At 49.2% G+C, this 24,692-nt stretch overlaps 1 protein-coding gene across 8 annotated transcripts in view; it reads right to left on the reverse strand.

Moving 5' to 3' along the window:
- The window catches only part of LOC126530720 (uncharacterized), a 207,791-nt gene that overhangs the window by 45,113 nt on the left and 137,986 nt on the right, over positions 1 to 24,692 (reverse strand). For all 8 annotated transcript variants that reach the window (XM_055070762.2, XM_055070765.2, XM_055070764.2 and 5 more), the window contains one exon: positions 14,667 to 14,752. In XM_055070762.2, the coding sequence (XP_054926737.2) occupies positions 14,667 to 14,752 (86 nt within the window). The remainder of the gene's footprint in view (positions 1 to 14,666; positions 14,753 to 24,692) is intronic.

Consider the following 24,692-nt stretch of genomic DNA (forward strand, 5'->3'; position numbering starts at 1 on the left):
CGAAGCAACACTTTTTAAATTGCTGCAATTAATATCGACAGGCTTCCGGCTTCTTTCAGCTGCGTCACCTGGAGGCCGAAGCTTTCGCTCATTACGTGGAAGCACGTCTTCGTTAGCGCTGAATGAATGAAGTGATTAGAATTAGGGTTTTGACAAGATTAGAATCGGCACTGTTAAACGGCAGTAGCTACTTCTTGGACCTCGGGTTATATTACGAGCATGTACGGTCGTCAATAATTAGCAACATTAGGTCTAGGAAGTGTATTGGCACTACTTTGAAGTTTCCCAAGTGGAGCTAAACGCAACACTGTTGGAAGAGAATACCTTAACAATTTCATGGACAAGAGCCTGCAGATAATTTCCTGGAACATTTCTTAAAGTTACGAGAAAATTATCAACGTACCTGTATATTTTATCAACGCGAGGACCCTGCACATGTGAGCGGATGCGTGTCCCGGCTTAGGCAAAAACACGTCACAAAGAACCGGAGGCACAGCTGAGTCAATACATATTCCTCAATTTTAGAGGAAAAACTTTCCCTCAAACTTCACAGCGGTCGAGTTCAAATAAAATCCTAAGAAACATAAGAATGCGTCATTGAGAATTCCTGTCGCATTCTCACAATAAGTTTATTCCTAGGCCGCTAGCTTTTCTTCGAAAGCGCTTAGCAGCCCTTGATGCAAAAGAGAGTAAAGCAATTTTTCCACATCAAATGAAAACACAATGTGCAACCCAAAACTCACCCCGAAAATTTCACAATATCTGAAGAATTCGGCAATGAGCTACTTATCACAGAAATAAATTCACAGACTATATGGCAAATGTGTATCGAATTCCTTTGGGCAGCTTTCGCCGACATATAGGTCAAATGGGAAGATGTCTCAATGAGCGAGCCAGGGAGCATAAACATATCGTACGTAATAAAACAGGTAGATTTCTGGCTGAACAATGCAAGCTGTGCGGCTGCAAGCAAAGGCTTCACGGGACTGAAGTTTCTGAAGAAAGCAAGAGACAGGAGCGCGAGAGAAACTGAAGGAGCTTTTTTTACTAAAAGATCGGTATACCACTGCGTGAGCAGGCCATCCATCTTTTGAATGACACTGAGATCGAGTTTCTTGAAGGTTTTGTTTACGCCTTAAATGTCTCATGCCTTTTTAAAGTTTTTTTTTGTATTTTCTTCATAGGCGCCTACTAGAGCCAACAGTTTGGTTACCTTGTTCTATGGGCATGTTCCTTGCTTTCATTATTACAGGGAAGCTGTAAATGCCTAGCCGATCAATCCGTCCGTGCGCCCGTCCGCCCGTCCTCCCGTCCGTCCGTCTGCCTGTCCGTCGCATGTGTACCGAAAAAGAGAGAAAAATAGGTGCCCTATTAGCCAACACCACCTAGATAGCACGAGGCCTGCTTACTCCAATCCATGCCGTCATGCTACCTGGCCCTAAATTTCCATTGAGGTGGGTGGCGCGATGAAAGCGGTAACGTTAATATCACTTTTACCCACCTGGTAGCATCCCCTTTAGATTCTATGTCAGTCGAGCCAGGTAACATGATCTCATGGGTCGGACTGAACTGGCCCTTTTCTACCTGGGTGGTGTTGGATTAGCTGCGCCAGTAGTGACGTCATTGCTCCACGTCGCAGCCGTGCGCGCGCGCATCAATTTCTCTCGGGCCCCTGAATGGGTAGGCCACGCGTCATACGCACTCTTGAGCAGCAGGCAGCTGTCGATCAGCAGCGCCGCGATCATAACCGGGAACGCGCTCGTCTGCTTCGGGCTGATGCTGCAGACCTGGCACAAGAACAGGTTCGTACAGCAGACTGCAAGCCGCAACTGCGTACCGAGCATCCGGCAGCCTACGAAGCCGTCCTTTAATGAACGGTCGGGATTAACCCAGTGAGAAACAATGGGGCCGCACGTTTCAACTTCGCTGATTAACCATCAGTACGGAGTGCTCGGGCGGTGATCTTTATTCTTTTGCATAGTGACTTTGCCTTAATCTTAAGCATTGAGACACGTGGAGATTGTAAACAAAGTTCAGTTAACATCATCATCATCATCATCATCATCATCATCATCATCAGCCTGGTTACGCGCACTGCAGGGCAAAGGCCTCTCCCATACTTCTCCAACTACCCCGGTCATGTGCTAACTGTGGCCATGTTGTCCCTGCAAACTTCTTAATCTCATCCACCCACCTAAATTTCTGCCGCCCTCAGCTACGCTTCCCTTCCCTTGGAATCCATTCCGTAACTCTTAATGGCCATCGGTTATCTTCCCTCCTCATTACGTGTCCTGCCCATGCCCGTTTCTTTTTCTTGATTTCAACCAAGATATCATTAACTCGCGTTTGTTCCCTCACCCAATCTGCTCTTTTCTTATCCTTTAACGTTACACCTATCATTCTTCTTTCCATAGCTTGTTGCGTCGTCCTCAATTTAAGTAGAACCCTTTTCGTAAGCCTCCATGTTTCTGCCCCGTACGTGAGTACTGGTAAGACACAGCTGTTATAAACTTTTCTCTTGAGGGATAATGGCAACCTGCTGTTCATGATCTGAGAATGCCTGCCAAACGCACCCCAGCCAATTCTCATTCTTCTGATTATTTCAGTCTCATGATCCGGATCCGCAGTCACAACCTGTCCTAAGTAGATGTATTCCCTTACCACTTCCAGTGCCTCACTACCTATCGTAAACTGCTGTTCTCTTCTGAGACTGTTAAACATTACATTAGTTTTCTGGAGATAAATTTTTAGACGCACCCTTCGGCTTTGCCTCTCCATGTAACTGAGCATGCATTGCAGTTGGTCCCCTGAGTTACTAAGCAAGGCAATATCATCAGTGAATCGCAAGTTACTGAGGTATTCTCCATTAACTCTTATCCCCAATTCTTTCCAATCCAGGTCTCTGAATACCTCCTGTAAACACGCTGTGAATAGCATTGGAGAGATCGTATCTCCCTGCCTGACGCCTTTCTTTATTTTGATTTTGTTGCTTTGATTGTGGAGGACTACGGTGGCTGTGGAGCCGCTATAGATATCTTTCAGTATTTTTACATATTTTATCTTACTGTTTCTGTGACTTTGGTAGGATCCTCTTAATCATTTGCGTTATCTTGTTTCTGGGTCATCATGTATGACAATATCTGTGTTAACTTTGGCGTTACATGCAACGCATTTAGGCATTAATAGGCTGGTTTCCGTGCACAAAAAACAAACAGTTTTTACAGCGCTTGTTATGTGATTTGTGTTTCTTTGTCTGCGTCCCTGCTGTGCTACACCTTTTGAATAGCTATGAATCAACTCACCGAAACCAAAGTTTTACTGCTGTTCTTTGGAGCATTGTCTTTCTACCTTCCGTCGCATGGGAAAAGGCGCATGTGGCGTATTCTTGTGTCTACACTATCCCTTAATCGAATATGTTAAAGAAAACAATAAAATAACATTTTGTTTCTCAACGTATGCATTTTTTCATTTTCAGTGTTACAAATTTCTGATGACAGAAGGATATCGAGGAGATTATTAAATTTTGGACTTTTTGCCGTGAGTGGCGAGAGTGAGGTTAAAGCTTGCGAGCGGATAAGTTCTAGAGGGTCCCATGCACGAGGGGGTTCATGAGGTGTACAGCCGCTAGAGGCGATGTAGTGCTATTCTTGATTAAGTTATTCTTGACAATGATCTGAACATTCCCTGTTCTTTAGGGAAATAGCAACACAGCGCCGCGGGATGGCTCCGGCGATTCACTGATAGTGGCGCTGAGTACAACACCTGTAACATAGCGTTGTGCGCGTTCCATTTCGCCGATCAAGGTTGTTGAAGCCTGTCAGTTGAGCACCGCTTCGCTGTTGCAGAAAAATAAGTTCGGCGCGGACGAATCGTGATGGGTGTGCGCACAAGGGGTAAATGTCCCGCGTGGGGCCTCACCTAATGTTTTTATTGATAGGCGAACTCCTGCCAAACTCGTACATCGCGAAACCCTCCCAAGCTGAACTCGGGAATATGACGGCGGCAGCAGGAGCCTGTGTCAGCGCATCCAGTGGCAGCAAGCGTCAATATGACTGCATCGACTCGATCACCTACATGACCGGCGTAGAGTTTCAGCGTCAATTTGGCCTTTGGAAACGTCGGTGCGCTGGCTGTGCGACGACTTAGGCGGAGACTCTCGTCCGCGGAGACAGCTTGGCGGGTAAATTACTCTTTAGGAGCACAGATTGGTTTGATTAGGCTGCAGAGGAAGAGTTCGTGCGATGACTTCGGTTCCCTCCGGATTCAAGTGCTGTGCGTCTATCGCAACGGAGCTCCAGGCCAAGTCTGTCGGCGTCATCGAGGTACTGGGGCACCTGCAAGGACGTGGGATTCAACCTGGACCAAACAACCTCCGATGTGGTCACATTATATAGTGTTACAAGCACGGGGAAAAGGGGTTTATTTAGGCGTGCGAGAGCAGGAACGGCAAGCTACGAACAACAGGAATGGCCGCTGCACAGTCTTTGTTTTTCTCTTCCCTTCTCTTGTTGGTCCCCGCGTCCCTTTTACGCGCTTGGACGTAACATATACCTCTCCTCGCAGACAAAGCCCATTGGGCGAGTCAACTAGCTTGTCGTGGCGTGCATGATTTCAACCTTGCGACATGCGCGACTTGTGTCCTAGCAGAACGTCTACCAGTGTTCGTGAGGCACGCGAGAGTATAGTTCACTTCGCTGACTTTGTCCATGGCAATATACGGTCCATCGTAGTTTGCCAGAAGCTTTTGGCACAAACCGCGCTTCCTTGTGGGAGTCCAAAGCCAAACGAGATCACCAGGGTGATATGTAACAGGCCGATGTCGTGCGTCGTAGCGGACTTTGGTGTTTTCTTGTGATGCCAAAGTCCGCAGACGCGCAAGTCTCCGAGCCTCTTGAGCGAGGCATAGCGTATCGGCCACCGTAGGATTGTAGGGGTGGTAAAAAGGGAGGACAGTATCGAGCGTATACCGGGGCGGCCTAGCATGTAGAAGGAAGAAGGGGCTGTAGCCGGTTGTCTCGTGCTTGGCGATGTTGTAGGCGTAAGTAATAAACGGTAGAACTTCATCCCAATTCTTGTGATCGGCGGCAACACACATGGGAAGCATATTGGTGATTGTTCGATTAGTGCGCTCAGTGAGGGCGTTCGTTTGCGGATGATACGGCGTCGAGTGCCTGAGGTGCGAGTTACATAAACGCACAAGCTCTTCCACGATATCCGCCGTGAATTGACATCCCCGGCCGCTTATAATAACACCAGGTGGTCCATGCCGCAGAACAATAGCGTGAAGTAAGAAGAGCGACAGTTCGGTGGCAGTGGCTGATGGTATAGCCGCCGTCTCGCAATAGCCTGTGAAATAGTTGGCGCAGACAACTATCCAGCGGTTCCCCTTAGATGACTTTGGAAAAGGGCCTAACAAATCAATTCCAACTTGCCGAAAGGGTGAGCTGGGAGGCGGCACCGGTTGAAGGAGGCCATATGGGGCAGTGGTTGGGCGTTTCCGACGCTGGCACTGTCTGCAGCTGGCGACATACAACTCAACCGAATGTCGCATCCGGGGCCAGTAAAAGCGTCCTTGAATGCGATAAAGGGTGCGCACAGTGCCTAAGTGACCGGAGGTAGGGACATCGTGCATAGCCTGAAGGATTGCTGGACGGAGGCGCTCCGGCACCACTAGAAGAAAGCGTGCACCCGTGCTTGAGTAGTTCCTTTTGCACAGGAGCCCGTCACGTAGACAGTAGCTGCTTGTTGCACTTGAATGGGCAGAAGTGAAGAGTGGCTCCAATTTGGCGTCTGCCCATTGTTCTGCTTTGAACGCATCGATATCTGGAAAAGCGGACGTCACAGAAGCGACGAGATGATCAAAATCATCTGCGTCGCAGTCCGTCGTGGTAAGCGGCATACGAAAAAGGCAGTCTGCATCAGCCTGTTTTCGGCCACTCTTGTAGGAAACAGTGTGTTATATTCCTGCAACCTCAAAGCCCAGCGCGCAAGGCGACCACAAGGGTCGCGAAGGTTCACAAGCCAGCACAGGGAATGGTGGTCTGTGACGACTAGGAATGGGCGTCCGTACAAGTACGAGCGAAATCGCTGAACTGCAAAGATTTCAGCGAGGCATTCTTGCTCTGTCACCGTGTAATTTCATTCAGGTTTGCTTAATGAGCGACTTGCGTAAGCAATCACGTGCTTATGGTCGTCATAACGTTGGACCAAGACGGCACCCAGACCGACGCCACTAGCATCTGTGTGTATTTCTGTCGGCGCAGTAGGATTGAAGTGGTGGAGGATAGGCCGGAAGCACAGCAGGAACTTCAATTGACGAAATGCAGACTCGCACTCGGGTGTCCGCTCAAACCGTGCGTCTTTATGTAGCAGATTCGTCAGAGGATACGGAACGTCATCAAAACCAGGAATAAATCGGCGAAAGCAATAGCAAAGACCCAGAAAAGTACAAAGTTGCTTCACTGACTGCGGTGCACTGAATGCCTCAACAGCTGCCGTCTTGAGGGGATCAGACCGGATGCCGTCTTTGTCAACAAGATGACCCAGCACAAGGGTTTGACGGTCACCAAACTTACATTTCTTGGATTTGAGAACCAGGACAGCGTTTTTGATGCAGTCTAGGACAATATCGAGGCGCGTATTGTGCTGATTGAATGTGCGCCCGTATATAACAACGTCGTCAAGATAGCACATACAGATGTTCCATTTTAACCCACGCAGAATGGTGTCCATGAACCTTTCAAAGGTTGCTGGAGCGTTGCACAACCCAAATGGCATGATATTGAATTCAAATAATCCATCCGGGGTTATGAAGGCTGTTTTCTCCTTGTCTGCCGGGTCTATCGGGATTTGCCAATATACTGAGCGCAGGTCCACTGAAGAAAAATAAGAGGCCGAATGAAGGCAATCAATTGCATCATCAATCCGGGGCAGCGGGTAGACATCCTTCTTAGTCACGGCGTTTAATCTTCGATAATCGACGCAAAATCTCCAGTTAGCATCTTTATTTCTGATGAGTGTGACCGGAGCTGCCCAAGGACTCGAGGGCTCTTGTATTATCCCATTTTTATCATGTCACTCACTTGTTCCCCGATTATCTTGCGCTCGTTAGGCGACACGTGATAAGGCTTTTGCCTGATCGGGCGTGCAGATCCCGTATCGATAGTATGGCGTGTTCGTGACTCGGGAATCGAGAACGCTTTGTCCGGCTGCGCAAAGTCAAACACTGACAGATGCTTAGAAAGCATATTCACCAAGGTATGGCGCTCCCTTGTACTGAGCGACTTGTTTATCATCGACAGAAGCTTTTTGTCTGAGACGTGGTGAAGGTCAGCAGGTTCACACGACGGGTCAGCTGTTAGTACGGCTATGTACGAAGACGTGCATTCTGTAAAGTAGGCGAGTTTCAAGCCGTCTGGAAGCAGGACGGACTCTGCCGAGTAGTTGGCCGTCCACAAGCCAGCACGCCCGTTGCCGATGGATACTACACAATGAGGGACAAAAACGTTCTTCTTCACACAATTTAGATGCATTGGCTCTACGGAGGCATCGAAGCTGTCTGGAACTTCCCCGCGACATACAACCGGCACGCACACAGAGGTGGACGCAGGCACAACAGTATCTGCAGCCACACATAGTTCACCTTAACTGCAAGTCTCCTCTAAGAGCCCGGATGAAACATGGCCATCGACGCAAACTTGCCGCGTGCGACAATCAACGGTCGCACCACGCAGCCGCAAAATGTCGATGCCCAAAATCACTTCGTCCATCGATCGGGGAATAACTACAAACTCCGTCGCGAAAACCCCACCCGCCAAGGATACTTCAGCAATGCACACACAAACAGGGCGCCACGACTCGCCGCTCACTCCACAAAACGTTGCAGCCTCGTCCCACGGAAATACAACCTTGCGCCCTAACCGACATTTAAAACCGAGACTCATTACGGATGCTACTGCTCCGGTATCCACTAAAGCCATTGTAGGGACACCATCAACAAATACATGTACTTTGTTCTTAATCATAGCAACTGCAGGGGCCTTTCTGTCGATAGCACGTGTCGAGCGACCTCACCCCAATCGGCCGCGCTAGCTAGTTTTCCGGTTGTGAAGGCGAGGAGCAGCGGACTGGCGATGGAGATTGACGTCAACGCGGTGCACGAGAAGTTGGCGGTGGCGTTAAACTCCTGTCAGATGCCGGGGAACGGCTCCGACAATTCTCTGCCAGTAATCGTTGCCGGGAGGGACGCCTGCTGACCAAGAGGTAGTGTACGGCTATTGAGTTGTCCTCATAGGAGGTATGGTCCTTGTTGAAGACCCCGATCGACCATTCCACGCTGTTGGGCGACGATTGCAAAACCTCGCTATGTGGCCTGCGACACCGCTTTGGAAACACACCGGCAGGTGCCGCAAATTTCGATGTTCTTCCACGTTGTCACGCATGTTCTTGTCGACTGCATAGCCAGCAAGTAGGTGACATTCATGGCTAGGCACGAGCCGCCGGGAGGCGTGCGTGCGGCGAGGGCGTTGGTCGTAGTCATGATCTTGATAGCTTATGGTCCCTCTCGTTTGTGGGGTAGACCTATACTCGACGGTCGCTGAGTGAATCGTGGGTTGCCATGCGGTCGAAACGGCCGTGTTTCACATCTCGTGTGGTAGGTACGCACCAGTGATGCCGGGTGTGCAACGGTAGATCTCTTCCCGATGGAGCAACTCTTCGCGAACAATCTGCCGTATTGTAGATGGAAGGTCCACACACGAGCTCGGGTCTACACTTGCCACCGTTGTGACATTAGCCAGGCGACCAAACTTCGGTATTATCCGTCGCATCTTCAGCGTCTCAAAAGTCCTCTAGTGGCGAATGACGTTAGACACGGAATCCAAGCTTTCCTTGCCGATCGAAAAAATTGTAGAGCCGTCTTCGGCTATTCCGTTCAACAAATGTCCAAATTTGTCATCTTCAGACATTCGAGAGTTGACTATTTTACACAGTTTCAGCACTTCGATATAAGTCGTACAGGTCTCGCCGGGAATCTGAGCTCTTTGCGAAAGCGTATGGTCAGCGCGTTTCTTTCTTGCGCTAGAGTCTCCAAAACACGCTCGGAGCTCCTGGACGAAAAGCTCCCATGAAGTGAGCGTGTTTTCGTGATTCTCATACCAGACGAGCGCTGTGTCGGTAGGGGAAACCCTACCGACACCGAGTTCCAACCGTTAGACCGGCTCACCCTTCGGTAGTTCGTGAGCCACTCGTCGACATCTTCTCCGGCTTTTCTTCCGAAAGTGAGTGGCACCCGGTAGTATTGCCACGGAACACCAGGTGCTGGCCTTGAAGCCGCGTCAGATCCTTCGGGAATCTGGCAGGCGTATTCAGGCATGTCAGGTGAGGGTGGCGGAAGTCCGGCAAGTCGACGGTTTCGACGAAGTTGTAGCAGCGTAGGCTCCGTGGTTACGAGGTGTAACCCGCACCTCCACCAATTTGTTACAAGCACGCGGAAAAGGGGTTTATTTAGGCGCGCAAGAGCACGAACGGCAAGCTACGAACAACAGGAATGGCCGCTGCACAGTCTTCGTTTTTCTCTTCGCTTCTCTTCTTGATCCCCGCGTCCCTTTTACGCGCTTGGACGTAACAATAGGAAGACTAAGTATAGGCGGTGGGCTGCCTTCCGGTGCAACAGGTGCCGAAAGCAGTTGTCGCAAGTTACACGGTACCGGCTCACTGCAGGGGAAGAGAGGCGAAAGTTGTTTCTTAGTCCTTAGCCCCATATGGCCTGTGCCGTCTGTCTCTCCAGGCGGCAAGTGATTTGGCTTACCTGTACTGCGTGAGCAAAAATTGGAGAACGTTTAAGCTTCGCCTTCAAGAGTGGAACGCGAAAGCCTTATCGCACCCCGTTCGCACCACAAAGGGGTGTAACACTCATCGGCCCGCCAAGGGGTGTAAGACAGTGCGCTACAGCGCAGCGATAACTTATGAGGCGCCCCACATCGGACTTTGCACCCACAAATCACGCGGTGACCGCCGAGCAACGCAGCGTTCGGTACGGCAACGAAATGTGCGCCTGAGCAAGCGGAACGAACTAAAGAACTCGGTGTCTCGGAGGGACCAACTATCTACGCGAGCCAAACGTCGCGATCGGCACGGACAGCCGGGCCGCGACGTGCCGTGAAGGCGGACGCGATCATGTGGCTGACGCCTCGATGAGATCGTCCTCTATCTCGCTTGGGAGCACCACGCAGACGCATTACTCCTCGGAAGCAGCTCGGCACACATCGCAGGGGACGCTTTCCCATCAGACGCGCTACAGCGCAGCGATCACTGCAGAGGCGTCCCGCATCGGACGCTGCACCTAAGAATCGCGCTGTGAGCGGAAAGAGGAGCCGCGCCACCTGAGCACGAGCGTTCGAGTGACGCACGCTGGAAGTTGGAAGGGGACAGAGCGAGAAAACTTATTAAATGCAAGGGTATTGGGGCACGCATGAGTAAAGGGGACCTCGCACCATTGCCTGCACGGCCGAAAGGGGAAAAGTGGGCGAGTGGCGCGCCATGTGTCGGGGCAGCGCCGCAGATTGCGAGGAGGGGTTGTTCTGTGTTTGCCGCAACATGGCTCTACGTGTGCGCAGAGCGCAGAAGAAATGTAGCGGAAACGTGCTTCGCTACTCGTATACCTGCGACTTCTGTAATTTACATGTTCATAATTACCGATATACACCGCAGTATAACTTTCTACGGTACGTTTCTAAAGCAACACAGCATTTACTAGAGGCGCTTTTGTCACGTTTCGAATCATCGAACTCGTGGCTCAGTGGTAGCATCTCCGTCTCACACTCCGGAGTCCCTGGTTAGATTCCCGCCCAGCTCATCTTGCAAGTTGTTTTTTTCTTTATGAAGCGCCTTCCGGGATTTATTGCCCACGGCCAACGCTGCCGACACCGACACCGACGACACCGGCTTTTCTGCGACACGAGCTCCTTAACACTGTCGCGTTAAAAGCGTACACTTGCGGCTGTGGACTGGCGACAATTGCTTCCTCTGTCGGAGCCCGCCATCACCGACTAGAAGAATTCTATACCCGTGTGTTCGTGCGGGACGAGCTCCTTTCGCGACCTCTATTAGGTGGCTCCGGGATGGAAGTGCAAATTGACGACCGCCTTCTACACGGCAAGCGAAACTACAATCGAGGGCGCCTGATGACGAGCGACAATGTTACGCTGAAGCGCCAAATTATGGCGGCGTTGTCGCTCGTGGACCATGGGCTTTCGGCATGGTCGGCGCGATCAAATGGAAGCTGCAACCTTTCAAGGTCCACCTACGCGGCGATGCTATGCCCATTATGGCAGCCAATATTCATCCGGGGACCATTATTCACAGATTCGAATCGGCCGCATACAACTGCATCCCAAATTTGGTGGAGGCTTACGTGGCGAGCCTCAATCGGCATTGGCGGACGGTCAACCGCGGCCTTAACGTTTCGGACCTCATCACGGGCACTGAGACGCAAAAAAATAAATTTATTGTAAAAGAATTGCCTGTGGTTACCCTTTGGTTAACCATAGTTGAACTGCGAATGCAAGAACTGCATGGCTACGCTTATGGTGTTAGCTTGTGCTTGAGCGTTTGGTTTAGCTTTATTATATAGACGCGACAAGACACACTGTTCAAGTAACAACTAGGCTAGGTAACCACTAAGGCAGTATCTTATTCCGACGCTCTTCAGAACTCAAACCGGTCTCTTCCGCAGTTGGAGAGTCACTCCAGGACGTGGGACGACTTCTTCTAGCCGCATCTTCCTTACGACGCTTCTCGAGTCGTGAGGCGCGTTCTTCTGGCGTCTCTTGAGCACGTTTTCTCTTGGCTTTTTTCTATAGTTGATGCGCCACTTTCGCGCTCTCCATAATGGCTAAATACACTGAGGCGAAGCGCATATATATGCACCCCGCGAGGCAAGACGTCCTCTCCCTCTAGCCCAGCGGAGCACATCTGGTGGAGCGAGAGGCGACGGCAGCGGCGTCTACGGCAGCGCCATCCGTGGCAGCGGCGTTGCTAGGCAACGGCGATTCAAGGTCGTTCGTCGGCCACGGCATACGGCATACGGCGCGACGAGCCGAAATGGCTCGCTGGCTGGCGTAGTAAAGCTCTCGCTTTGAAAGTGAACAGTCACCTCGTCTGCGGCGCGTACAGGATAACTGCACCGCTGCTGGCGCCCAACGTAACTTGGATGTGGTGGCGGTTAATTAAAGGCCACAAGCGATGCAATTACCAGTTGTTTCGTTTCTTATAATCCATGGATCGCTCGAGGCTACCCAGTATGAATACACTTTCCTGCGGTTGTTAAAAGCCATTGTTCGGTGCTACCCAGCATGAAGGTGCTCACAAAGTAAAAGCGAATAAAGCGTAGTTTTCTGTCCGTTCGCTTGTGTGAGTGCTTTCCGGCATTCCTGCGTGCTTGCATGGTAAGTGCTCGGCAAAACCATTTCTGCCGACGCTCATTTGGCCTTGCAGCCTTACTTTATCTCGAGCAACGAGTGATCTGTTGAAAGCCCAATGCGAAATCCAGGCGCACACCAATCTGTGCTCGCAAATACGAGCGGAAACACATAACGAACCGCGCAAAGCCAGACGAAAGAGGAGGGGGAGCGGTCCCTCGTGGAATAACGCGAAACGTAATAAATAAAAAATTAGTCAATATAACTTCTTTGTACATCTGTTAAGCTCTAACATGCTTGTAAACCACATTAAAGGGACTACTGGTATTTTAATAAATGCAATTATTTTATAACTTGGTTGTGCATGTAATGCACTCGGTGGAACGACAAACAAGTGAATGAAGGCACCGACCATGCACCGATGGTATGATCACGTCAGCCCCAGTTTCTTGACCACCTATAAGACACCGCCCAAGGTAAGATGGCCACCCACAGTGAATGCAGATAAATCAACAAAACAGGAGGCGTGCTGAGGGAGAAGCTTTCTCTTGGTGCCATTAATTGATTTTTTTTTTCTTTGGGCGTCGCCTGTTCTTGCGAAGACACCGAGCTTCGCCAATCTCAGCGCCTCCAGCATAGCACCCCAGGTGCACATGTGGTATTTTTTAGATTCTCTTACTCTCAGTAAAACCCGCAAATGTTTACTTTCATTCGTATTCCTTGAGGTGCTTGATCGAACTTTCACATAATTCTCAGAAATTGTCTCAGCAATTACTACTCCAATCTTGGAAGCTACTTCAGTCATTAAAGCAATAACAAAGCTTAAAAGAAATAAAACAAAAAATCAAGTAAACAAGCTAACACAAAATGCAAAGCAGGACTTACCCTTCCTCATCCTTTGTCTCTGCGTTGCCCCTATTTTAATTAAAATTACCTCAGGTTCTATTTTTCTTCTACACTAATAGCAAGCATTTTTCTTCTGCATTAAAAGCAAGCAGTGGTTCTGAGGCTGCTATGCCATTTTGTAGAGCCCTCCTATGCTCATGTAAACGGCTAAGAGAAATATGACTTAGTACGTTTACCGGCTTTATTCTTCCTGGCTAAGCATAATAGCTGGCAATGTCGCTAGCACTGCCACAGGAGAAAGAAACCGCCACCAGGAGACTGACACCAACAAACGCAAAACGACGCAGCAACGCCATCAATCCTACTCTAGACAGTTAACACCAACTAATCTACGTCAATGGGCTGCATTGCGCAAATTCCGTCTTGCGCATAGGTCAGTTGCTTGATGGTTTTTCGACTGGATAGAGCATGTCAGTCCCGTATTAAAGGTGATGATGCTGATAACTTATTTGAATCCCCTTTGAATAGGAGTAATTACCAGTACTTCCGAAAAATATGGTTCCATCTAGTGATACTTTATACATTGTTTTAAGGGCAAACAAACCGACTTTAAGGATGTTTCATTTAAACGCTGCTTTTGTTTAGGTAATTTCCGTTTACCGCGATCCTACTATGATACGTAAAGTAAAAACAGTGTCAGTGATGAGCAAGTTCTGGCGTAATTGTGCTAAGTGTAAAAATTTCAATCGCATAAAGTGCACTGTGCCCTTTAATTTACTGAAGCCACTGTGACCTCTTGCTGTGGACGTCACAGCTTTGTCTTGATTTGACCAGCCACTCTATTTCGTGTTATTTGACGGCGAAGAAATACGGTGACTACAGTCAGTGTTCAGTGTAAGAAACAGACGGAAAAGCCTAGTGAGAGTGGAAGGAATAATGAACGATGCAAATGCAGCAATGACTCACATGAATGTCAGACGGGCATTGTAAATACGCGTTAATACCGCACCTCGTCGTAGCTATTTTGCTAATGTCCTCATCAATGAAACGCGACATTTCATTACCGTATGCATTAGATGTACTGCATCCCCGTCTACGACGCGGCGCGTAGTAGTCAGGGCAAACCTGTTGAGCTGCTGTGAATGTTGTGCACAATCGCGCAAAAAAAAAAAAAAAAAAATACACATTCTTCGGTTCTTACTGCGAGGGAGCCGGCAACAGTAAAATGTTTCCACCAGAAGAAAATGTTTTCACTGGCTTGCTACAACGAAAAATAACACCGGCACCTGTACATTTCCCCATAATGAATTGATACAGGCCATTTGGCAGCGCTGCATTTAATTTCTGGCGCGAATTTGTGGCAGCTGTATTTCACAATTAAAACCTAATGAGAATACTTACTCTTCCTCCGGTGTTTCGCACTCGAGGAGGGCAATTATGCTGGAGCCAGGAGGTTGGCTAGAGTAAGGTAGGTCGTAGTGCCATGGCTGCCAAAACACAAACAAACAACACGTGCTTTCATACTGAGCAGTACTGCGTTGACAAGAGGGCAAGTAAAACAACAGTAAAGACATGAACAAAAAAAGTACATGTATCAAATTGCAAAGGCGCAGAGGGCTTGCAACCTGAAATTATAAAAGCCAAGCTTAGTTTCCAAACATCCCCCTTGGTAAACATGCCGTCGTGATCACTTTTTGTGGCATGTCTCTATGAGCAAATGCAGCTTTCATTGCCCGTCGACCTTGTGGAGAGTAGAGGGAGCCCAGCAAGCGCAAAAGTTAAAGGGAAGGAAGTCGTGTGAGAGTTTGAATTACAATCTTCGGCTGAAATTCGAAGCTGCCCGTGTAAGATTTGAGCCCGCGCTACCAGTTTCAACTCCCATTCCACCCTGCATCTTCTTTCACTCTTTGACTGATGCTCGCACGTGGTTCTCTTTCTCGCTAGACTTACTCTACAGTTCGACCGGGCCAAAAACTTCGCCTCCGGCTGCTCGTCAAGCTGTTCGGTCGGAGCGCAGAATTTCTGGCGAGCCAGCTGTTAGAACAACCGCCCGGCTGTTCCCTCGACAGCTCCGCCTTCAAGCACCTGCTAACGCTCTTCGAAGATGCGGGGATGTTGTGCAATTTGTAAATGCGCAGACTGCCCGCATCTTACAGCCAAGGGTTCTGCTCTTCTGTGCCTGCTATGTACGGCTTGGCCTTTCCAAGGCGATGAGCGGCGATCCCTGAATGGTTGCAGATAATGTCACCATTTCGTCTTCATCAGCACTCTCTCGATGAAGATGTCTTTTCCGGGATGTGTCTCGAAGGTGACGCATCAACAGGGGCCATCGCTCGAGAATATCGCCCCTGAATAGGACCCACCTCTGCTTTTTGTAAGGCCTTCGCTTTTGGTGGCCTTTCCGAGGAAATACGGGATGCATTGGTCATTTTCTTCGTGGTGCGTTGTCTTGCTTTGTCTCATCAGAGCGTTGTTTAGATCAATTTCAACCGTACACGGGATCAGCAGCCTATTTTTAAGTGCAAGTGTGCGTGTTGTTTTAGTTGCTCTGCTCTATTTATTATATACACCGCATGCCTTTAGAAAGCTCCACATAAGCGTTATACTTATTTCCCGTGAGGCACCTACGGATAGAGTGCTTCCTTGGAATATACTAAACAAAAAAAAAAGAGAAAATGCGAGCATACCGTACCCAATCTGGCTTTCTCCCAAAGAAGATTTTTGTTTGAAGACTAATTGCTAGTTCCTTGTTGTCTTTTAGAACCTTGGAGATAGTTATTTCTATGACGAAATAGGAGACAGTGACATTGCAGTGCACCTCCAATATTTAGATCTTTAATATACCTCCTAATGGCTGATTGCCGCAACTGCACATCATTATTCAATCTACAGATATCACAACCTATCACACGAGCAGCCGTGGTAGGGGCAGGCTCCGTGCAAGAGGCGAGTTTCCCGGCAGTCAAGGCCGGCGGTGGCATTTCTATCGAGCGACTTTGTGGCTGCCCTATAGGTATCGCGACAAACGCACGATCTCATTATTATGTTCGAACGTCACATGTACCGATAGTTCACTAAGATGCGAAATGGAAACGGGAGCTGAGCGAGTGTACTCCCATTTGCACGCTTCCGTTTTCGCGATCAGCTGGATGACGACTCATCTCGGCAGAAAATTCGACTGCACGGATGGCTGACACGCGGCCAATAGCTGATACGAATGGCAAAATAAAGCATTGTTGCATCCGAATATTTATTCTATCACCACACTTCAACGTGAAGTTGGAAATCGAAGTGTCAGTTGTGGGCGGCTTCCTGACGGGTGGGCTAGAGAGAAGGGTTGAAACGGTTTTAATGCGATTACCATTTTCACAGTACTTCACCCGCTTTTCGAGGGCTGTCCGAGGATCTATGTCCCTAACCGTTTCCTGCCAACTTGAGCCGCTGGATATGTGGCATTGCGTATGTGCCGCTGCTTGACGAACCTCTTTGACATCAACTTGAAGCACTGGATATGTGCTACATGGCTTGTGTGCAGCCCTTCAATGAAGCGGGTGCTAACTTGGGTCAGTGGTTATGTGGCTCTAGGTATTTGCTGATCTTCGATGACTCTGAGACCGACTCGGTAAACTGAGCATGTGTCACTGCGTATACTGTGCACTTTTATGACGTCACTCAATTCGTTTCACAGCAACTTGTGTTACTGTTTAGGTCCGAGTGCTTAAGAGCCACTCTTCAATTAATCTGTTTCGCCCGAGCTTCGGTCATTGAGCACGTGAAAATAGGCATGTGCCACACTTCAATTACCATGTTTGATGTCGATGGCAGCAGTTGGGAATGTGCAAGTGGGTATGTGCCACTGTTACACGAAACTCTACAACCGCTTCGGTCAGTGCAGGAGGTCAAGGAGGAAAAGCATTTTTTTGGAAAAGCTGCGCCAGAACTCATGTCACGGTTACTATGTCTGGTATTGCGTTAGCATTCAGTTTCTGGGGGAGCAGGAAAAAAAACGCTGCTGAAATGCACGTTAAAAATGCCTCGTTTAAATGCAAGAACCAACTGCTTTATTTTTCCAACAGCCAAACGCTCGCTCCGCTCGCGCCTTTGCGGCCTTCGTCTTCGTCGGTGCGTCGTCACATCGGTACTGCGACAGTGTCACTTGATTTTGTGCGCACAAATTTGCCCTATAAATGTTAACTTCTTCGTACATAGTTTCTCTGACGGTCACTACAACTTGACATCTGGTGGAGCTGCTTCTGTATTCATGTACTGGACGCACCCGCAAAGCCTGGATCCAAGCTCTTAACCCAAGGACATCCTTCACGTCACCATGGACCAGCGTACTATCGGCTGGCAACCACAATTGCGTTTGGAACACAGTATTCTTCCTGATCTGACGAGGAAGATCGTGAGCAAGTCAACTGCCACAATGAGGGACAAAGCATTCCCTGAATCCATCGTACTGAAGAAGCCCTAGGAGCCACCGACCTTCCGTGCAGCTTCGACAGAAGACCGGCAAACTTGGCTCGAGAGTTTGGAAAGAATCTAGGCCTTGAACAACCGGAATGCTGAGGATAAATTGCACCATGTATACTTGTTCTCGAAAGAAGCCGCGAGGACTTGGTTCAAGAACCGCGAGTCGAACCTAACAACGTGGCACTTCTTCCGCAATTACTTCTTGAGGATCTGCACTAGCATTGCCCGAAAGAAAAGCTGTAGTTTTAGTGGAAGCACGAGTGCGTCTACCTAACCAGAACGTTATCTTTATTGAAGAAATAACTCGTCTTTTCTTCCACGCGAACTAGGAAATAAATGTTGGAGAAAAAAGCTCGTATACTCATGCGTGGTGTCAAGCAAGCACTTTTGGCCAGAATAATACAAAATCCACCGATGACCACGGAAGTATATCGTTGTAAGACCACAAACTTCTAGAAAAAACTCTTAATGCGGAACTGGCAAATCAATCGCTGCACGCTGACAACGAAATCAATTGCCACTGACGAGACGCGCGAGACCATCAGAGCCGCCGTGAGGGAGGAACATCAGAAGCTGTTCCCTTCGTCGAAACTTCAAGTGACTTTGATTAGAGCGTATTTTTGTAAACGTAATCTTGAAATGTGATCTTTGTAATTAATGTGAATGTGACCCATTGTTTTTGTATATCCTATTAGATCAGCGTTTCCATATGTTAAGTTACTGCTGCCACGTGGTGGCCTTCAGGCACATTCAAGCTGTAGGTCGCAGCATTTCGCCTGGTGGTCCCCCAAAAAGTTTTGTTGGAAATAAAACATTTGATTGATTGATTGAGTTGATTACCGACCTCGTACGCGACATCATCAAGCAGCCGCTAGGAGACCCTGAGCCCACGTAGCCAAAGCCAGAAGCGCTGAGTTATGCCGCTGCCGCACGCCGCCACATCCCTTTTCAGTGTGTGCGTTAGGTCGCGCTACAATTCCGCTGCCAGACGCCGCTTCCACCGCCACTGCAGCCAGCCCACAAGTCAGTCAGCCATAGCAACTCCCCTTGGAAGATGGATTTGGCGCGCCCTGGACCATTGCCCGCTATGCTATTGCTGCGGGGAAGCAGGCCACATCTACCGCCGATGCCTAAAACTGCGATATGGGCGTACGAGGGTTAGGAAGAAAGAAATACCTATTTTCTTTTGTATCTTCACAGAAACGATGAGAAGTGCAAAAGGCATCGACAGCTGACAGAGGCCCCTGCTCTGTTAAAAAACTTCGCTGTTAACGCACTGCGTCCACAGCTTTCCGAATTACCACTTGGCATCGCCGACTATACACCCTCAACGCAGTGCAGACCCCGACGCCCTTCGCGTTCGCCGTAACCAGGACGCTACCTGTCGCCAAAGCGTCAACTGTACACAGGAACAGCCCGTGGGTTATTCGTAAGCCGATATCTGGAAAACTAAAAGAAGCAACTGATTCATGTGCGGTTTGTGTACGCCGAAATGCCGAAGATCCTCCACGGTCGAAGATGACGCTTCAAAATCTATCTCGACGATGTATCTACGACGCGCCGCTATCTTGATGAAGCTTGAAAGCCAATAATGCGCCGACAAAAGAGGACCTCCGGATGCGACGTACAGGTCAACGCGATAAATCCGTTATCCCACGGCAAGACTTAACTGCAACCCAAGACACAGGACCACCAACCTCGACGTGCTTCCCGACAGCCACACAGTACCCGCTTTAGGGGACACAGGAGCCGACTACTTCGTGATCAGTGGGTCCTTTGCCGCCAAGCTGAAGAATTTCATGACTACATGGGAAGACCCTCGAATACGGACACCTGGAGGACACCTGATAACGCAGACAGGAATCTGTATGGCAAGAATTAGCGTTCATGTTTGATGGGGGTTGTACGTGAATAAGTGCCGGGGTAGGAGAAGAGAAAAAGAGAACGACAAAGAGTGTACTTGCGGAGGCGAATCCAGTCTTGAATGGAAGACGACGACGTCAAGGAGCATCAAGCACGAGAGCGCATGACACAAAAAGATAAAACAAAAAGAAAGGGACCTAATAGAGAAAGTACAAGGAGTTCCTAGGGGCCAATCAGGCAAAGAGAAATCGGCCAGAGCGGCAGAAAAGCGACGCGTGCTAGCAGAAGGGCGGAGTCTTTTAGTATGCAACGCAAGGCTGAAGAACGGCCGCGGGACCGCGAGTTGAAGCCGGGCCATCGGGTTCCGCACCCGAGCCTCCAGGGCTTCACCCATCCGGGGCCCCCTGCGAATCAGTTTTCTGGCGTTTCTGCTTTACCCGAGCGTGGACTGCTACCCGAGGCCGACAACTTCGGCGCCCGCAGGCAGAGTGCGAGCCGTGAGGCTACGAGCCCGAGTTTTCACCAAACTGCCTGCCCGGAATACCACTTCCGTCTGCCCATTCTGCCAGGGCGCCTGTGTTCTCTGTCCAAGCCGCAGCTGTCACGCTCTGGTTGCTCGCTCATCGGTCAACTACACCGACACTGTGGGGAGACAAACGCCACTTCTTTCACCGCCTCGTATTCCCCCCTCCGCGTCAAACATTTTGGCGCGTTCACACTTATAGCGTGCCCCTAACTGAAGTGATATTGGTACTTTCATAACTCTGAGTGTATGTTATTTCTTATTGTGAATCTTTCATTGAGTGTTTATTTTACGCGTTTGTCTCCGCAGCAGCTGTATTAAAAGTTTTGAGTGCTTTTTGCAACACAACAACTTTGCATTCAATTGAGATCTCGGATACACAGCCTCAGGGAATCATGTGCTTAAAGTAAACAAAGAATGCATCGCAACATGACCGCACGTGCCCTGTAGCTTTCGTTGCCCTTCAGCAGTGCCTGTGCGATTTCATTCTCGACATAGACTTCCGGAATCAACATGGCACGGTCATCAAACTGGAGTCCAAGTTTATAACACTATCTGTAGACCAAGCCATACCGCCAGAGAGCTCTCTAGGTCACCATGGCGTGAAAGTCCTCCGAGATCAAGTCCGCATGCCGTCTCAGTCCAGTGCCATCATTTCTGTCAGCACAGAAACAGCCGCAAACATAGAAGGTGTCGTCTAGGGCGACCAAAATCTACGCCTCAACCGTGAAATTTAGTCCCAAGAGGCATTGCTCGACTGGACGGAAGAAAATCGAAGATGATGCTGGCAAAGTTGAGCTAGCATAAAAAACACCTCAAAAAGGGCACGATGATCGCACACATCTTGGAAATTGTTGCAAGAAGCGATGCGGTTGCTTTTTCGAATTCTGTTGTATCCACCTCGACGGCCTTTGTTCCTGAACCAGTCTTCTACATCAATCCAAGGCTTTCAAGGCATAAGGAAGAACTAATCAAGAGCCTCCTCTAGTAGTCAAGGGCTTCTTTTTATCGACATCAAGGATACGACAAATATCAGCTGCTAAGCATTACATAATAACCAAGGAATTCGCCCGACCACTCCGTCAAAGCCACGGACGAAAAACATCGCGACTTCAACAGCGGTTTCGCGGGATACAGATTTGTTCTCGGCATAACGAGTTAGATAGTCGGTTGCGATGATTATCTATGTGTTTTCCGAAGCTGACGCAGGGAACAGACCTAGGAGATCCATTTCTATTGATTTGAATGGCGGTGGAGGTGGATCTATAGGTTTGAGCAGAGCGACGAGTTTCAGTCGTGGTATTTTACGCATCTTACAGTCACGACAGGCCTTCCTATAGTGCTGAACAGATGGAAAAAGCATTGGTCACTGGAATTTCTTGCATGTGATCGCAAGAAATACCAGTGACTACTGGTGTTCTGGTGAAGCCTAAGTGTCCGGCACGGAAGTCGTCGTGACATGCCTGCAGAACTCCGCGCACTGCTGCAGAGAAGACAAGGGACGTTTCCTTGCTGTTTTCAAAGGTCTTCTCGTGGGGTACAGTGCTCCGCAGGCTGTATGATGTCAGTCTTTCTGACAGCAGGTGTGAGATAAGAACGTCATCTCCTTGAATGTCCCGAATAAAAGGAAGTAGTTCTATGTACGCACATTGTCGGTAAGCCATCCGTACAGCGTCCGAAAGACAAAGAAACGGTAAATCTTGTTCTGTGTGTGGTGGCGTCAGTTGAACAGGAGCATATGTCAGGCAGTGAGCATCGCTGCGGTTTGGTGTAGATCTGTAGACGGCAGTTATGTCACACTCCTGATGGTGGAGGTTCCGACGAGTGAGGCAGCCTGATGGATGCCTGACTTTGGTAACCAACAAAGTGAATTGTTGGGCGCTGTAACCTAAAGCTCTTCTAAACTCTTCTATGCCAATTCTGCAGTCGGTCCTCGACGATTGGTCAGAAAGTTTTCATGCCACCCACATTGCGCTTGTCTCCCACGCGACGTCACCAAAACCGCGAAAACACCCCATATGATAAGGTATGTGCACGTTGATTATCATTGAGTAGGCCGGACAAAAGAAAAATAATAATTTCTGAACAATACTTGTTGCTGGGACATAGTTGGTTTATGTTATTTCCCGAAGACGCAACCAAGGAACGATAAAAGCTTTAGGATAGGAGAAAGCACGGAAAGAACGTGGACGGAAAGCTCGCTATTTCCGGTCCTAAAGCTTTTTCCACCCTTGCTTGCGTCCTAACGTCGAAGAATAATTTCTGATTCGACGCATGTTTCGCCATTAGTGAAAAGGCCGCGTTTGACGAATTCCTACAGCTCAAGCGTTTTCGTGCTAAGACCACTACGCCTGTCCATCAAGCGACGTCCTGCAACCGCAACAACTCACCGCGTAAAGTAACGGGTACGCGTTACAGGCGCAACAATATGCCGAACAAAACTGCCTTTTATTTCTGACTAGCCGTGAAGTTCCCCGCTCTGAAAAGAACAGAAGATAGCTGCCCGCGGATCGGCCTGGCCCTGGCTACTGGGAGCTGCCGGAAAGCATGAATTTATTTGTACAAAATAAAGAAATTGGCTTGTCACTAAACGTTATCAAGACCTTTCGGCACGTTTAGAATATCGCTGTGCCAAGTCTTCTTTGTTGAGCGCCCCTTTTAGTGGCAGCCTAAATTAAGGGAAGTGGACCAATCGCAGACGCCGGTACCACCCTCCTCATCCGGTTATCTAAATTCACACTGCTGGATCGGTCCTATCGATCCCGTTAGATAACAAAAACTGCTTAATGACGGCAATGCTAATCGCTTTGAAAACAAAAACGTGACACGCGGCACGCAAGAAGCGCATTTGATTGGTCTTTTCAAGCAGCGCTGCTGTTTACCACCCGATCCTTTCGGCAGTAATTACGTAAATTGGACGTCAGAAGATTCGAATAAAAACAGATTGGAAGAGTTTTACGTTAAAGGGTCCATGGTCGCTGACCGCTTGAAATGGAGCGCCCTACAGGGATGGTTGAAACTTGCTTATCCTCCAAACGAATGCTAAGCACTCCATTCAAATGGGCGAGTAGTTAGCCTCTGACTTTATGATAGTACGGCTCGCGTAAGCGATTGCACGTTCTGTACCACCTTGCAATTGTACAAGAGCGGTTTCTAGTCCATGGTTCTTGGCGTCTGTGTGAATTTCAGTTTCAGTAGCATCGTCAAAATGCGCGAGCACCATAGGTGTTTGAAGTCGTTTGCATAATTCTGCGAACTACTCTTCTTGGACTTCCGTCCAGACAAAGGGTACATTGTGGCGCGTTGATCCCGTGAAAGGCTCAGCGATTTTGGAGAGACCTTCAACGAAACGACAGTAGTAGGCGCAGAGCCCCAGAAAGCGTTCTATAGCCGTCATGTTCTTAGGACCAGGAAACATAGAAAAGCGGACAGCGTCTCAGGATCCTGCCGAAGGTCCAGGGGGCTGGCCACGTTTCCCAGTAACTTCTGTTCGTGAAAGGCAAAGTCACATTTTTCAGGCTTGACGGTGATACTTGCCTTGTAGGTAACACAAAAATGATCTTCAGTCGTGCCAGATGTTCATCAAACCTGCTTGAAAACATCACGACGTAGTCCATGTAGACCAGGCATGTCTACCAGTTAAGTTGAGTCAGTACAGTGCCCAGCACTGGTTGGATTGTTTCGGTAGTGGAACATAGGTCAAATGGGAGGACTTTGAGTGCGTGTAGTCCACCACGGGTCACGAAGGCAGTTTTCTCGCGGTATCGCTCGTCGACATCGATATGACAGTACCGTTACTTGAGATCTAACGAGGTAAAAATACTTGTTGGCAAGGAATAACTGGCCGAGAATGGGGTAGCCAGAACAGGGGCGAAGTGAAACCCTCCGCTCAGAAGGTTTTACTGCCTCTACGCAGAGACAGTAAAAACTAGAAATAAGGAGTGGGCACTTTTTGAAAAATGGCGGGCCAGGTTAGGTGGCGTTGTGCCCGTACAACCAGCCCGAATTCCGAATCTACAAGATGCAGAATTTATCCTGCGAATGCCCTTTGGACAAACCCGGTGCTGCGCCGGAAGGCACAGCGTCCTAAAGCTCCCTTGACAAGTCAAGATGCTGCGCCGCCAGGCAGTGGCATCCTGTGGAGGAACATCGGTGAGCGACATGTTCAAACGTGCAACAAAGTGCTAGACAGCCCGGCGCCATATTTCCTTTCCCCTGGAGGTCACCGCGCGCGGCAAACTTGAAGCGGGTGGCCAGCGCGGTCGCTGGTTGGACCTCTCGGACGACGGTCGAGTGCTGGCTTTGTATTGGGCCGTTTGAGTGACAACCATTTCTCGGGGCTTTATAAGCCCCAAAGCTGCCGCCTGGAAAACCGGATCCAGCGAACCACCGTGAGCCGAGTGCCGCTCTCGAGTGGAGTGAGATGTGTTACGCGTTGGAGCCTCGCCGGACGACGCCGTGCGGGAACAGTCGAGTTTGCTGTTAGCTCTCGACCCCCGTGCTGATCCGTTCTTGTCCTGCATAATGACCTGTATATAGTGTATAAAGTCCCTTTTGTTATTCTCACC

The sequence above is a fragment of the Dermacentor andersoni genome, chromosome 5, assembly GCF_023375885.2.
Source record: "Dermacentor andersoni chromosome 5, qqDerAnde1_hic_scaffold, whole genome shotgun sequence".
In the NCBI taxonomy this organism is placed as follows: domain Eukaryota; kingdom Metazoa; phylum Arthropoda; class Arachnida; order Ixodida; family Ixodidae; genus Dermacentor; species Dermacentor andersoni.